At 33.5% G+C, this 16,398-nt stretch overlaps 1 protein-coding gene across 9 annotated transcripts in view; it reads right to left on the reverse strand.

Annotated features, from left to right (window-relative positions):
• Positions 1 to 16,398, reverse strand: part of LOC144373345 (transport and Golgi organization protein 1 homolog) — a 109,327-nt gene that overhangs the window by 14,177 nt on the left and 78,752 nt on the right. For 8 of the 9 annotated variants that reach the window (XM_078036445.1, XM_078036444.1, XM_078036450.1 and 5 more), the window contains 6 exons: positions 5,203 to 5,334; positions 2,900 to 2,921; positions 1,891 to 1,979; positions 1,577 to 1,654; positions 1,379 to 1,489; positions 105 to 176 (listed from right to left, as the gene is read on the reverse strand). In XM_078036445.1, the coding sequence (XP_077892571.1) occupies positions 105 to 176; positions 1,379 to 1,489; positions 1,577 to 1,654; positions 1,891 to 1,979; positions 2,900 to 2,921; positions 5,203 to 5,334 (504 nt within the window). Of the gene's footprint in view, positions 1 to 104; positions 177 to 1,378; positions 1,490 to 1,576; positions 1,655 to 1,890; positions 1,980 to 2,899; positions 2,922 to 5,202; positions 5,335 to 6,428; positions 6,712 to 16,398 lie in introns of those variants that run through there. The other variant, XM_078036446.1, reaches the window with a different exon arrangement.

A 16,398-nucleotide genomic window follows, 5' to 3' on the forward strand; every position in this document is an offset into this window, starting at 1 on the left:
TACAGTTCTCATTTTTTGCACATTTTAGCACACCTCAAATTTTTGGTCTGCAACAAAACTAAGATATAGTATTAATATCCGTTAGCAAGAGTTGGCAGCTTTACCTCTGAAAGTTCAGAAGTATTCACTGAAATGACATCTTTAAGCTTCTCTATAGTTTTCTTATTTTCCATTATCTGCCAGGTGAAAACAGAACACAAAATATGCATTAGGATTTCAGTAGAAATACTGATATATATATGTGTGTGTGTGTACACACACATATATATACTAAAAAGATAAACACAACAAAATTTTTGTCAAGCCATCCCATTACATTTCAGGTAAATGCAGGGGATCCAGCTTTGGACTAAGCAAAAAATCAAGAACTGAAAGAGATGAGGGAAAATGAAGTCATAAATATTTCATGGCATCCACAACCTTACTGTTTATGAGATAACCAGAAAAAAAGGTCAAAGTATAGAAAATCATAATGCAATAAGTAAATAAAATGTTTTAAAGCATAGAAAATTAACTAATTAATTACTGTTTCAAGTAAACCAGTTCAAATTAGTAATTTTTTTCTAGTGATAGAGAAAAAAATTTCCCAAGATCATTTTTAAAATTTTCTTATCTGAAGTAAAAAATGATAAAATTTAAGGAAGAATAGACTAATCTCACATACAGAAGAAATACAAAAAATTTATAAATATACCCGCTCCTTAAGGAAGTGGATATAACTCTGCAATCTTTGTTTGCAATGCCTGGGATTGAATCCTGGGCCTCATGTATGCTAGGCAAGTGCTCTACCATGAGCTGCATCCTGAGCTTGTAACTCTTCATACTTTAACTGTGGGCTGTGCATGGTAACTTCCAAAGAATACAATATGAAAAGGATTGGAAAGAATTTTTACAGTGGAGAAATCTGATAAATACTACCTCAGCTAGGTGATCAAGCTTACTTGGGGGTAGGATATTTTAGAACACACTCTCTACTATCTTTTGCAACTTTTATGTAATTATAGAAACTTATAAAAATTGAAAATGAAATAAATTTTTTTAAGTACAGAAAATTGATTAATTCATTACTCTTTCAAGTAAAAAGTAAACAAATACTGTTCAACTGGACAATAGTTTTTTAGTTGTTCTGCATGTTTCCAAGGGTAGAGCAAAGCAATATGAAAATTATCCAAGGTTGAGAATAAAAATATTTCCTAGGCCCATAAAAATAATTTGTTGTATCAGTACTTAAAAGTTCCACAAAATGGGCAGAAGTGGGTTCAACTTCCTTGGCTCCTAATCTTACTTTAGTTAACAGCTAGACTAAGTTTAACTTAACCAATTTTACAAAATATTCCAAAAGCCAAATTGCAGTAACACTTAGCAGCAAAACTCTTACCAAGTCCTGATTCTTAGCTTTCTGTTCTTTCTCAGATTCTAACATAACATGAAGACTTTTAGCTCTCTCATCCAGAAGTTCATTAGCTTTTTCAAGAAGCTTCATTTTATCCTGGAAAAAATAGGTGTCAAGATTACTCACTCATTACATTTACTTTTGAGTTTAGAATGTAATTCCCCCCAAAAAAGGGATTTTTACCTTGTAATTAGTTGTTTCATCAGAAAGAATCATTTTTTGTTTCATGGTTTCTTGAACCTGTTTCTTTGATTCCTTCACCTATGCAAATAAAGCATTCAGAATTAAGATACACAAATTATAGTGCTACTATACAAGTTACTTCCAGACAAGTGACCCTTTCCAGAAGAAAGCAGTACTTAATACATGACTGCTTATAATTTGGATGATTTGTAGGAAATAATGAAAAAAATTTTAAAATACGATTTTTAAATTAAAACAGGTAGAAATGATTCAAGCTAGAACCAAGGGAGAAAGAAACAAAAAAATAATTATACCTTCTGTTCATAATTTGACAATTTCTGCATTAGTTCTTCATTTTCTTTTATGAAATTGTTCACCTTTTTGGAAATTTGCTGTTCATTGACTAAAAGGGGGAAATATACAAGATTATTACAATCACTAAATGAAATTCAATTATTCAATCTACTAAAAGCAAAGACATGTTATATGGTACTATGAGGAAATACTTCTTAGCATAGCTATTATGCTTTTAAAAAGAAATCTATGCTTATTAGCAATAAGAGTATAAAAATTATTAAAATTTAAGAAAAATATAAGAACAATGATATTTTGCTGGGCGCAATGGTACACACCTGTAATCCCAGTGGCTCAGGAGGCTGAGCTAGAAGGATCCCAAGTTCAAAGCCAGCCTCAGCAAGAGCGAGACACTAAGCAACTAAGTGAGACTTGGTCTCTAAATATAGGAGGTTGGGGATGTGGCTCAGTAGCGTGCCCCAAAGTTCAATCCCAGGTACCCCTCCCATCCAAAATGATATTTCAATTTAAGCTTATTTCACAGATGGGAAATACAGTAAAGTGTTGTAGCTTGATATTCCTCCCTTCTCAAAACACTTTCTTTTCAGAAAATGGAATCATTTAATTCTTTGCAAAGAAAAACAGAAATGAAAACATACTGATTCACATTACCATTCTTTAAATTATCTACTCAATTACTTTATGCATGATTAAATCATTAGCATAGAAATACTCTTCAAATGTAATACATCTGCATTATATCAATATTCAAAGTTAATCTGCCCCAAATTAAAACTTATCATCTCCCTATCCACAATTTGTTCCTCCTCTTTATCTCCTATCTCAGAGTTGGAACCATCATCATCTACTCTATTATCCATGCTAGCAACCTAGGAACAGTAAAATTTTCAGGAGGTAAAAAAGATAATAGACATTAAAAGTCACTGTATCTACTTCTAACATACATAAAACACACATCAAACACCAATACAAAGGGTTATTACAAGTTTAAGAGACCTAAAAATTTACCTTGATATACTCTATCTTTTACCTAGAAGAGAGAAAAAAGATTAAATTTGATATCAAACATCTGCTCAATAGAAACAGCATTCCTAAAACAACAATCAGAATCATAACCAAGTGAGAATTTAATAACATTCTGGTTCAGGATAATAATTTATAGGATTAAAAATAAGTAAAGGTTAACAAGCCTTTTAAATTTAATTGGTAGTGATATTTCATAAATAGCCTCTGACATAAAAACACTAAGATATGCACCTTATTTCACAGTAAATATGTGTGTGTATGTGTGTGTGTGTGTGTGTGTGTGTGTGTACTCAAAATCATTTACTTGACAATTCTAAATAACCAGGATAAAGTCTAGAAACAATGACTATTCAAAAGGAATCTGAGGAAACAATATTAAAGGCATAATCTTTGTACTAAGATATGCCACTTTCACTCACCAGAAAACATCTTAGAACTCCAATTTAAATTTGGCTATTGGCTGAATTTAGAAACTAAGAGGCTACATCATCTTATTTCTGCAAACCACTAAATGTATAGCAAGAATTCTGAAAGGGAAGACTGCTAGAAGAAAATGCACAAGCAACAAGAGAAATGACAATTAACATATTCTGGAAAGGACAAAAACAATCATTTCCAAAAGACAGCAATAAACTACCTGATAATAAAACGTAAGCAGAAATTTTTTTAAAACATCACTAAATTTCTTTATAACTTAGCATATTACTTGTCCTTTCAAATGTTATAAATGGTGATGGGATACTCAGATGTGTCCATGGATCATCCATGGGATCTTCGTAATAGGAAATTGCATTCAGAAAACTCCAACACAGAAAGAAATGAACATTTCTTTAATGTCATAGCCTTGCTAACCTTTTACTCAAAATGACAACAGAGGAAAATGGGAAGTAGCATAAAAGCATTCATCTAAGGTAAGGACTAAAGTTCCAAAGTCAAATGCTGAAACTGAGGAGCAACAAGCTAGGAACCAGATCCCACATAACCTAGTGAAAAGAGAAACAGGTACCAGGGTTTTTGAAATGAAAGAAACAAGAGAGAGAAATATAAAATGTTGTCATGTTTTTCCCTTCTCTTTATCCTTCTATTTCCTTTTTCCTTTTAGCTGAGAAAAAGTTCAATGAGATTAGAAAATTCCTCACAGGAATCCAGGCAAACGATTCTTCTATTTAAGAAGGGAATACTTTCTAGGAGATTTTACACTCAATTGTACAAGGAGAGGAAACTTATCTTAACAATGATATGTCTGATATAATTAAGAAATCAGAAAAAGAACAATCAGATTTGAAAAGATTTGTATCCAATGCTTTTGACCTCTTTAACTGTTAGGCTTTTCATATGCAAAGTCCATTTACCTAAAATAATTTTCTTCCAATTATGTTAAATAACTATGAAACAGAATGACCTACAGTACAAACATAAGTATGTATAAGCATATATATATATATATATATATATATATATATACACACACACACACACACACACACACACACACACTTATACATATATGTACACATATACACAGAGATAGACTAATTCTGCTCAGGAAAAAAAAAGACTTAATGAACAAAACATTTAATGGATTTTTGGACAACACATAATCTATACTTCCAAATAAAAAGGTATTTTCTGAACATATGATCAAATCATAAAATCTGGGAAAAATTTATATAAAAGACTGGAAAAATTATCTCATCTCCTTTTTCTCATTTTACTGTATTTCTTTGCAGCATTTCCCCCTGTTTATATGTGTTTATATTAACATACAGTTCATCAACATTTAAATCTTAGTTTCTGCTTTTTTTCCCCACTTCACATTTAATTGTGAGCATTTTCTGTACCTCAAAGCTTTGAAATAAATACATCTGCCTACTATTCCATTAATTGAACATACAATAACCCCTAAATGAATTATGTTGTGCTAAGTCTTCAATCTAATACACTGTTCCATTGAAAAACATTACCAAAATCTTCAAAGCATAGTTATTTCTTTAAGATAGATTACTAGACATATATGCTACATAAAAGGATATTTATCTAACCTATCCCATCTTTTATCCCACTTTTAAGACTTCTGATACATATGAAACTACTGGTCAGGATGGCTGTAAGAATTACCAGTTCTACCAACTGCACCCACACTAAATTATTTTATAAGGTTAGTTTGACTTAAACCACTAATTTGTGTTTTAGCAACTGAAAAAGAAAAAAAAGGGGGGGGCAGTGACTATATAAAATAATCCTTGTGCTTATGTGCTGAGGTATAAGTAAGTTAATTTACTCACAACAAGAACAGTTCTCCAAAAGAAAATGACAAAGGATACAATCCCAAAGAAAACAGTGAAAACTACAGGCTTCCATGGTAGTCCATAAAAATCAGGCCCAGGTTGAGTATCATCAGGCAATGTAGTAAACAGCTGAAACAGACAAATTAGAAGAAATGGGAAACCTTAAATTTATTACAAAACAGTCACAAAGAATCATGGCAATTCTAAACCAACCTCCTCATCAGAAATCAACCTCCTCAATATTTTCCAATAGCTTCTTCAAGAGAGAGGATACTGGCAGTCTCACATTTTTTGTTGGCTTGCAGTGTTTTCAAGTATAATGAATCTAAATACTTTTTTAAAAAATATTTATTTATGTATCTTTAGTTTTAGGGTGGACACATTGTTTTGTTTTTATATGGTGCAGAGGATCCAACCCAGTGCCTCATGTATGCTAGGCAAGCGCTCTACCACTGAACCACAACCCCAGCCCGAATCTAAATACTTTAAATTGAGCATACATTTCCAGTTTGTAACAGGCCCTATATCATCACATTGTCTAACACCTGGCTAGAATCCCTCTGGATCATTCTTTTCTCTTAGATAACCTGGTTTTTATAATTTAAAAATTCATTTAAGACAAAAATTTAAATATATGAAAGAACTAATTAATTTTATGGCAACAAATAAAAACAATGATGATATAAGATTTTAAATCTTACTTCCATTCCACTCTTATATAAACAGATAAGTGACATGTAATTTCAGACAACTCTTGAAAACTGGCTTAAACTTCTCTGAATTTAACATCCTTCTATAAAATTCAAAGCCTAATTTTAAATGGTTGCTCAAAGGCAGTGCAGTAAACACCTGCCTACTCTTCCCTGTTTTCACCGCCCTCTACACGTAATAGGAGATAACTGTCATTTGGGCCCAATTCCCCAGCAGTCTCCGTAGGGAAAACACCTGTAGTAACCTTAGCTGTTTGGATTGTTGGCTGCATTTCGGAACATACCATGAGGTTGTCACCTCTATTCCATCAAAAAAAAAAAAAAAAAGTGCAAGTGGGGAAAGCTCAAGTACACTCTCACCGGCCTCGCTTAACAATACACTCAAGTCCTGCCTGCCTTGGGCCCGACACACTCCATTTCTCCGTTGCCACGACAGTCAGTGCACCCACTCCGCCAGAACTCAGCCACCCGCCTGCCAGAGCTGGGGTCCCTCCCTGGGAATGGGACCGTCACCTCCAGTAGCTTGGCAATGAGGGCTGCGTAGAGCACCGACAGGGGTCCCAGGAGCTCCGGGTCCCCCGGGAAAGCAGTGACAGAAGGCACAGTGGCAGGTACTGAGTCCATGGTGTAGGGACAGCTGAGCGGAAGCAACGCTTCCATGCAGAACAGCACAGGACCCTCTTTCACCGTTTCCTACTTCGGTAGGACCCAGCGCAGAGGGCGGGTACTGGGAGTGAACTTTGCCTTCCTCCACCGCAGGCGCTTTCCGCCCAACGCAAGTAAAACGCGTCATCAGAGGAAGCCCCTGGGCCCACAGCAGTGAGAGGACAGAGGATGCAGAGGGGCGGGCAGGGAGCGGAAAGAACCAACTGCGGAGCCCAGCGGGGGACAGCGCAAGGAGAGCCCAGCAGAAGAGTCCAAATGAAAGGACTCCAGAAGGAAAGAGGCTCACCTGTCCCCGGAACTGGGAGAGGACCAGCGATTTAGAAGGCCCTGGAGGAAGCCAGGGAACTAGCAAAAGGGGATTATAGGCAGAGACTAGGAAAAAGGAGAAAGTCAGGCCTCCCAGCTCCTCCCAGAGCAAAACCCTTTTGTCAACGTGTTGAGACACCAGGTACCTACCTGCCCCAAAAGTGCAGACAGAAGAGGAGAAGCTTCTCCTGCTCCCTTATAAAGGACTACTGCTTGGACTGGGCTTTCCTTCCCTGCTCAATCCAGTCCTGTTACTTTCTCCAATTGTGGATGACACTCTTTTTAAAAAGCCTTACCCTAAGGAATCATGTCATTATCACCCCACTCCGGTGGCTTCATTTCTGGATGCCACATTTTAAGGTTGCATGACTTGTGGAAAAGAACAGAATCATGAATAGCCCCCAAAAATCACGTGCTAAAAATTGAAGAAACTGGGGACGTTTAACTTGGGGAGGGAATGAACATATGTGGATCTTTAAAAATCTGTCATCAAGTTGATTATAGTCAATTCAAAAGAACAAGAATAAGCAGGAAAGCACTGAAAAAGAAGAGCAATGAAGGGTACAGGGAGGGCAGACTATATAATTAATTCATGTACCCTCGTCCAAGCCCAAGAATACATAGAGATTGTGGGACAGAATAGAGAATCCAGAAACAGAACCAACTGGACACTTGGGGTACAATAAAAGTTAGTTTGGGGAAAATAGACTTTCTAATAAGTAGCGTTACCACATGGAAAATTATAAAATTGGATTTTTCTCTACTTATTCAAAAGATAAACTACAAATGGATAAGAAACATGAATGTAAAAATAGAAAATAAACAAGTACTAGAAAATATTGGGTGAAATTTTCTATGTATTATGAGTGGGCAAAACCTGCCTCATTGAAAAAATCTTTCCTGGCTGTATCTAAACCTGCTACACACACACACACACACACACACACACACACACACACACACAGTTTGACAATGACAACCTGAGAAAAAATATTTGCAACCTATTATTGTCCAAAGAATCATGTTCCTGAAATATAAAGAACATTATAAATAAAATGGCCAGCAAACCTATACAAAAATGGGCTGAAGAAATAAACAGATCTCAGGAAAAGAAATGCAAATAGCTATAACATATGGAAACATGCTCTGCTTAGCTCATAATGAACAAAATACAAATTAAACCACACCAAGATACCATTTCTCACTTGCATTGGCAAGATCCAAACGTTTGACCACATACTCAGTAGGTGAGAGAATGTGGGGGAATACAAATTCTCAGATAAGTATACAAAATGATACAACCCTTATGAATGAGATTTGGCAACATCTCCCAAAACTGCTTATATATTTACCTATTAACTCAACAATCGCACTTTTTTTTTTTTAACTTTTTCAGTGCTGGGGAAGGGTATCTAGGGCAAGTGCTCTACTGCTGAGCTATAGTCCCCCAGCCCTAACTTCTAAAGATACTGGGAATACAACAACAAATGTTTAAAACTTGTATTTACAAAACTATGTTATTCAAGCATTAATTATAATAATACAAGATGGTCACAAAAGGCTGAAACAACCGTCATCAATGAAAGTTGTTGAATAAACCAAAGAAGAAAGAAAATAATTTTAAATACTGCTAAGAGCTGGTTTCCAGAATATATATTTTTAAAATGAAGTAGAGAAAAATATTTGTAGAATACTAATTGTATCTTAGAAAGTGAAAAAAGATGAGTATATTATTTCTTATAGCTTTGAGGTAAAATTGACATGCAATAAATTACATGTATTTAAAGTGTGCAATTTGATAAATTTTAACATGAAATTATGAAATCACCATTATAATCAAGATAATATACACATCCTTTACTTCCAAAAATATTCTCATTCTCTAGGTAATTCTGCCCTTTGTCACCCTTCCTTCTTGCCCCCCACTTTCCCATTCCTCCAGCAAAATGTCTATCTTAATAGATTGCTTTGTATTCCTCAAGTTTTATGTGTATGGGATAATGTATTTTCTATGGCTTCTCTTATTCAGCATAATTTGAGATTCATCTACATCAGTTTATCTATCATCTATTTTTATTGCTGAGTAGCATTTCATTATATGTACATACCACAATTTGTCTATCATCTATTGATAGACATTTGGATTTTTTTCCAGTTTGGGGCTTTTACAAATATAAAATTCCTCCTATTGCTATATAACTTATCTTTTCTTTGGAAAAGAATGGTTGGATATGACTGGTATATGTTTACCTTTTTAAGAAGGTGATTCTACCACTTTATATCCCCACCAGCTGTGTACCCATCCAGTTCCTCCATCTCCAACCACTCAGCACAATTGTCTTTAATATTAGATATTTAATAAGTGTGTAGTGGTAACTCTTATGCTTCAAAATTGCATTTCCCTGATAATTATGTCAAGCATTTTTAATGTCTTTATTTACTATCTGTTTATCTTCTTTGATGAAGTGTTATTTTACAGGACTATATTTTTTCTAATGAGTTCTAAGAGTTCTTCATATATTCTTGATGCAAGTCTTGATAAATGCTTTACAGTAATTTCCTCCCAGCTTGTGTTTTGTCTATTTCATTCACTTCAAAGTGTATTTTGAATTACAGAGGTTTTAGTTTGATGAATCCCACATTGTCAAATCCTTTTTAATGCTTTTGTTGTCAAATTTAAGAAATCTTTGCCAAACCTAAGTTCAACAAAAATTTTTCTCTTATTTTTTTCCTAGAGGTTTTGTAGTTTTGAGTTTAATATTTAAGTCTGTGAGTTAATTCAGGTGTCTAATGCAAGGCATGGATCAATATTTTGCATATAAATATGCAGTAATTTCAGTACCATTTGCTGAAAAACTTCCCATTCTCTACTTGTCTTTCCATCTTTGTCAATGACTGTTGCCATATATATTGTGTATCTATCTCTGAATTCTTGGCTCTGTTCCAATGTTTTGTCTGCAATCCTGATTACTGTAGCTTTAGAATATTTTTTTTTCTTTTTTTCCTCTTCGTATGGTACTAGGGATTGAACACAGGACCTTGCATATGCTAGGCAAGTGCTCTACCACTGAGCTACATCCCCAGGCCTAGATTAAGTCTTGAAGCCACGTATTCTAGGTCTGTTGCAATCAGCTTGTCATTTTCTACAAAACTCTGCAGGAATTTTGATTGGAATAATGTTGACTCTGGTGATTAAACTGGGATGAATGGACACCTTAGTCTTCTGACTCATAAATTAGGTATATCTCTCCATTTAGGTTCTCTTTAATTTTTATCAGCAATATTTTATAGTTTTTAATATATACATTTTAGTTTTTGCCACGTTTATGTTTAAATACTTCATATTTTTATTCTATTGTACATGGAAATCTTTAAAATTTCAATTTCTAATTATTCATTGTTAATATATAGAAAATATAATTGCTTTTAGATGTAAATTTTATCTGTCAACCTTACAATAGCTTTTTTCTAGATCATACCAGATTGTATCTATATATATTCATGTTATCTGAAAATAAAGAGAATTTTATTTCTTTCTTTCCAATCTGAGTGCATTTTATTTCTTTTTCTTGCCTTAGTATACTAGCTATTTCCTTACTGCACCCCAGTACAATGCTAAATAGATGTAATGAGAGTGGACATCTCTGTTTGGTTTCTGATCTTGGGGAAAAGTATTCAGTTATCAACCATTAAGTATGAGGTTAGCTGCATTTTTTCAGAGGATATTTTAAGCTCCCTTCTATTCCTAGTTTGTTATTTGTTTTTCTACATCAATAATAAATGCTGAGGGGCTGGGGTTGATACTCAGTGGTAGAGCACTTGCCTAGCATGTGTGAGGCAATGGGTTCGATTCTCAGCACCACATATAAATAAGTGAATAAAATAAAAGTCAATCAAAATCTAAAAAAAAATTTTTAAATAATAATCAGGGCTGATTTTTTTTTACATGTCGATGGGATTTATTGTCACCTACTTGTACATGCACACAAAATAACAATATAATTTGGCCAATATTACTCCCCAACATTTCCCCCCTCTGCTATATTTTTTAAATGCTTGTTTTGTATCTCTTGAGCTAAACAAGAGTATGGGATATGTGTATGGAATAATGTATTTTCTATGGCTTCTCTTATTCAGCTTTTAGGTACATCAATGTGGTAATTTTCATTGATTTTCAAATGTTAAATAAATTTTGGATTCTTGACATAAATCCCCATCATCAGTCTAGTTTTTGTCTATGATGTATTTTCCTTTTACATATTGTTGTATTCGACTTAAATTTTTGTTTAGAATTTCTGTACAGATTCATTGGAGATCTCTTGAGAGGTATGTGATTTTCTTTTCTTGTTATATCTTTGTCTTGGTTTGGTGTAGTGATAACACTGGCTTCATAGGAGAAATATTTCCTTGCTTTAATATTCTACAAGGGTTTAGTATTACTAATACTATTAGGAATTAGTATCATTTCTTCCTTACAGGAATTGGATCACCAATAAAGCTATCTGGGTCTTATATTTTTTTCTTTGTAGAAAGGTTTTTACCTATACCTTCAATTTCTTTAATAGTCAACAAGGTTTATGAAGTTGTCTGTTTTTCTTGAGTGAACTTTTGCAATTTGTGGCTTAAATAGAATTTCTTCATTTCATCTAAATTGTCAACTTAATTAACATAAACTGTTCATAATATCCCCATTATCAGTCTAGTATCTGTGAAATCTGTAGTTATATCCCTTCTCTGATTGCGGATATTGGTAATCTGTGTCTCCTCTTTTATTTCCCTCACTAGATGTTGATCAATTTTATTCATCTTAAAGAACTAGCTTTGGGTTTCATTGATTTTCTCTTATTTTCCTTTTTTAAAATTTTACTGACTTATAGTCTTTATTATATCTTTTTTTCTTGCTTACTTGGAGATTAACTTATTTTTCCTTTTCTAGTTTCTCATAGTAGGAACTAAAGTCAATGACTGGAGACTTCTTTTTTAATAAAGCTATCTTGGGCCTGGTAGTGCTATAAATTTTCCAATAACGCTTTAGTGACATTGCACAAATGGATATGTTGTTTTCAGTTTTATTGAACTCAAAATATGAATTTCTTCTTTGATTTATTTGACTCAAAAATTATTTAGTAGTGGGGGCTAAGGTTGTAGCTCAGTGGTAAAGTGCTTGCCTCACATGTGTGAGGCACTGGGTTCGATCCCCAGCACCACATAAAAATAAATGTACTGTGTTGTTCATTTATATATATATATATATTTAGCAGTCTGGCACTAAAGTTTTCAAATATTTGAGAAATTTCCAGATTTTTCCATTATTGATTTCTCATTTTATTGTGTTCAGAGAACAAGCTTTGCCTGACTTTGAATACTTTTATATTTACTGATAATTTTTTTAAGATCCAGAATACAGTTTATCTTGGTAAATGTTCCATGTGCACTAAGCTCCTTGGGAGTTTTCTATAAACGTCAATTAATTTCAAATGGATGGATTGATTATGTCATTCACACTTTCTACAATCTTACTTTTATTTTTCATTTTCTGCCAATTGCTGAGGAGAGGATATTAAAATCTCTAAATGTAATCTATAGGATTCATCATTTTCCTCATAATTCTATCAATTTTTATACTTCATGTATTTTGAAGGTCTAATATTAAAAGTACAAGCATTTAAGTTTATTATATAATCTTGACTGATTCCTTTATCATTAGGAAATAACTTTCTTTAGTCCTGATGATATATTTTGCCCCACAACCTCTTTTGGTTTAATGTAGCTACTCCAGATTTCCTTTGACTAGTGTTTAACATGAGATACCTTGTTCAATCATTTTAATTTTGACTTCTTTGTGTCTTTCTTTGTGTCTTTACAGTGTTATTCCCTTAGACATCTATTTGGGTCTTGCTTCTTTAGGCAATATGACAATCTCTGTTTTTAACTGATGTATTTAGATACTTTCCACTTAATAGGATTACTGCTGTGCATAGGTGTAAGCTTAATATAATCTTCTATTTGTTCCTTCTGTTCTTTGTTCTTTTTCTTTTCTTTCTGTCTTCTTTTGCAGAAATACCACTATCGGTATTTTTAGTGATTCCTCTATTGGCTTATTAAGCTATAACTCTGTTTTCTAATCTTAGTGCTTCAGGGTTTAGAATGTACATCTTTAATTTGTCACAATATACCTTCAGATGATACTGTATTACTTCACATATTCAATAAGAACGTTACAATAATTACTACCCTTCTGAGATTTATACTGTTGTCATGTATTTTACTTTACATGTTTTCTAAATCCCATACCACACTGATGTTTGTCTTTAAACAGTCAATGACTTTTTAAAATGTTCAAATAAGAAAAATTATTTTAAATATTTATGCACACAGTCACCATTTTCAGTGTTCTTTACTCCTTTATTCCATTATTTCCATCTGCTGTCTTGGTGCAAGTGTAGGGTGAATTCTTTCAGCTTGTATGTCAGTACAAGTCTTCATTTTAGAAAGATATTTCACTGGGCATGATATTATCGGCCAACATTATTACTCTTCAAATATATTAAAGGTATCACTCCACTATATTCTTTTATGCCTAATTTCTGACAAGAAATCTGATGTCATCCTTAGTTCTTCTCTACATAAATGTTTTCTCTAACTGCTAAGATTGCTCTTTATCACTGGTTTTGAGCAATTTATTTATGATATAATATACCTTGATATAGCTTTATTCATGCTTTTTGTACTCTAGTTCCTTTTAATATCTTGGATCTGCAGATGTACAGTTTTCACAAATTTTTGAAAATTTTTGGCCATCATTTCTTAAAATATTTTTCTGAATACCTCTCAACGCTCAACTTGAAACTGTCCCACAGCTCACTGATGCTCTGGTTCACTTTTCTTTAACAGAAGAAATTTTCCCTGTGTTTCATTTGGGGTACTTCTCCTGTTATGTCCTCAAGTTCACTAACAATTTCATCACAAATGCTTATTCTGACATTAATCCCATCCACTGTGTTTATCATATATTTTCAACTCTAGAAGTCTGATTTTCTTAAAATGTATCTTCTATATCTCTTTTTACCTTTTTAACACACGAAATATAGTAGTAATAACTTTTTAAAAAATGCCATTACCTCATTCTAACATCTCCGGCAGTTCTCGGTTGGCTTTGATTGGATGATTCTTCTCCTCATCATTGTGGATTGTATTTTTCTTGCTTCTTTGCATGCCTGGTAAGCTTTGATTCGATGCCATACATTATGAATTACTATTCTTAATATTTTGTATACAATTAAATTACTGGAAACAATTTGATTCTCTTGGGTCTGAATATTTGCTAGGTATTACATAAATTGTAATAGTCAGTCCGAGGTAACGCCCTTCTGATTATTCTACCCAACTTCCTTAGATAGTTTTTTCCAGGTGCTATTCTGGTCCCTGTGTTAGGACCTGTTCCTTCTAATCACTTAAGATTGTTTCTATGACTTGCTAAGCAGTTTCATCACACTTATGTGCAGATCAATACCCTGCTGAACACTCAGAGAGCCTTTCACAGATTTCCAGAATTGTCTCTCAATGTAGCAACCTTCTTTTGGTACTCCACCCTGTGAATTCTAGTCACTTCGGTTTTCCTGGAATCTCAGCACCATCTCTCAATTCATGGTATCCTCTGGTTCTGCCTGACTTCCCCTTCTTTGTCATGGCTTGGGAATCTCTTAACATAGTAAAAGCTGGGACAACTAAAGAGCTCACAGCATTTGTTCCTTATGTTTCCAGAATCATTCTTTGTTGCTTGATCTTCAATGTTGCTGGATCTTCAAATTTTATCTGTTTGTGGGTTTTTTTTTTCATATTTATTTTAGTTGTTTCAGTTGGGAAGGTGAAGCCAGTACCTATATAAAGCTATCATAGCTAGATGTAAAAATCATTTGCTTTTCTTTTTCTTTTTATGGTGCTGGGGATTGAACACATGGCCTCATGTATGGTAGGCAAGTGCTCTACCACTGAGCTACATATCCCTTTTCTCATTTGCTTATTTTTTTAATAACAGAATACATAATGAAATAAATTTTAAAAGTTAACTATAAAAGAGAGTAACATCAGGGTAGACAGAACTGGGACAAAAGCTAGAATTCTTTCAAAATCAGGCAGGAGAATCACAAGTTCAAAGCTAGCCTCAGCAACTTAGCAAGTCCCTACGCAATTTAGTGAGAACTATCTCTAAATAAAAAATAAAGAGGCTAGGTATGTGGCTCAGTGGATAGGAGCCCTGGGTTCAATCACCAGTACTAGAAAACAGAAACAACTTATTTTTACAAATTAACTTTGGCTCTTCTAAATATTTAAATAATTATAAAATAAACAAAAAAATCTTTATAAAGTAATACCTAAATATTGAAAGCAAAAATGAAACAACCTGTGACATCAAGTTGGTGACAAACCACAGAAATGAATTAGTTCAAACATACCTTAGTGGGATATAGCTTAAAGACAAGAGAATTTCATTTCAGGAATACATTCCTGAAAGTATTTTAAATAACATAAATATAGTCTTGTGTTGCTTAATGATGGGAATAAATTCTGAGAAACACATCTTAGGCAATTTCAGCATGTAAACATCATTGAGCATACTTATACAAACCTAGAAAATATAGCCATTTCCACACGTAGGTATTCATATATGGTATATCATCGCTTTGGGGATAAAAACCTATAAGATATTATTATACTGAATTCTGTAGACAATTGTAACATTGTAAATGTTTATATATCTAAACATATCAAAACACAAAAAAGATATTAAAAATACTAGGTGACAAGAATTTTTTAGCTCCATTATTATGCACTAATGACCAAAATGTCATTAAGTGGCACAAGACTGTAAACAATTATACTGATGTCATTGAAAACTGGAACTCCAACATCAGAGAAAGAAAACACAAATCTAAGATAGATGAAGTGAAGTAAAATCTTTCCTGAATTTTCATGGGAATTATCTAAATGACATGATGAAAAATCCCCACATATTTCTGAGCTTTGTTCACTAAAAAGGCCTACAAATGACAGTCAATTTGAGCAATAAGCAATCCTGGTACTTGGAATGTAGCCTCTAAATATCATTTCCTATTGAAAGGAACCAAAGTTCTTTTAGAGAAATAGTTCCTTCAAGGTCTGGACAGGGAATGTTTAAGATGAACTTGGAATATCTCATAGTTCAAAAGCAAGGGAAATAGGTAACAATGACCACTAAGTGGTGGCAAAGGGTCCCAGGAGCCAAGATAAAGAGGCTTCTACAAGGCAAAAGGGGGAGAAATTGAGCATCAGGTAAGAACAATTACTATTCCTAACTGGATTAAACACACCAAATATTTTTAAATGCATGACGTCATATTGACTCTTAAATAAAAGTTAAAAAGATTTCAAAAGCCCCTTTGGGTATCATTTGATAATGCTAGAATACCACCTTACTATTCTGAAAAGTAATGAAGAAAAGGAATCAAATGTTTATCTCCTGCCTTAACTA

The sequence above is a fragment of the Ictidomys tridecemlineatus genome, unplaced genomic scaffold, assembly GCF_052094955.1.
Source record: "Ictidomys tridecemlineatus isolate mIctTri1 unplaced genomic scaffold, mIctTri1.hap1 Scaffold_36, whole genome shotgun sequence".
In the NCBI taxonomy this organism is placed as follows: Eukaryota; Metazoa; Chordata; class Mammalia; order Rodentia; family Sciuridae; genus Ictidomys; species Ictidomys tridecemlineatus.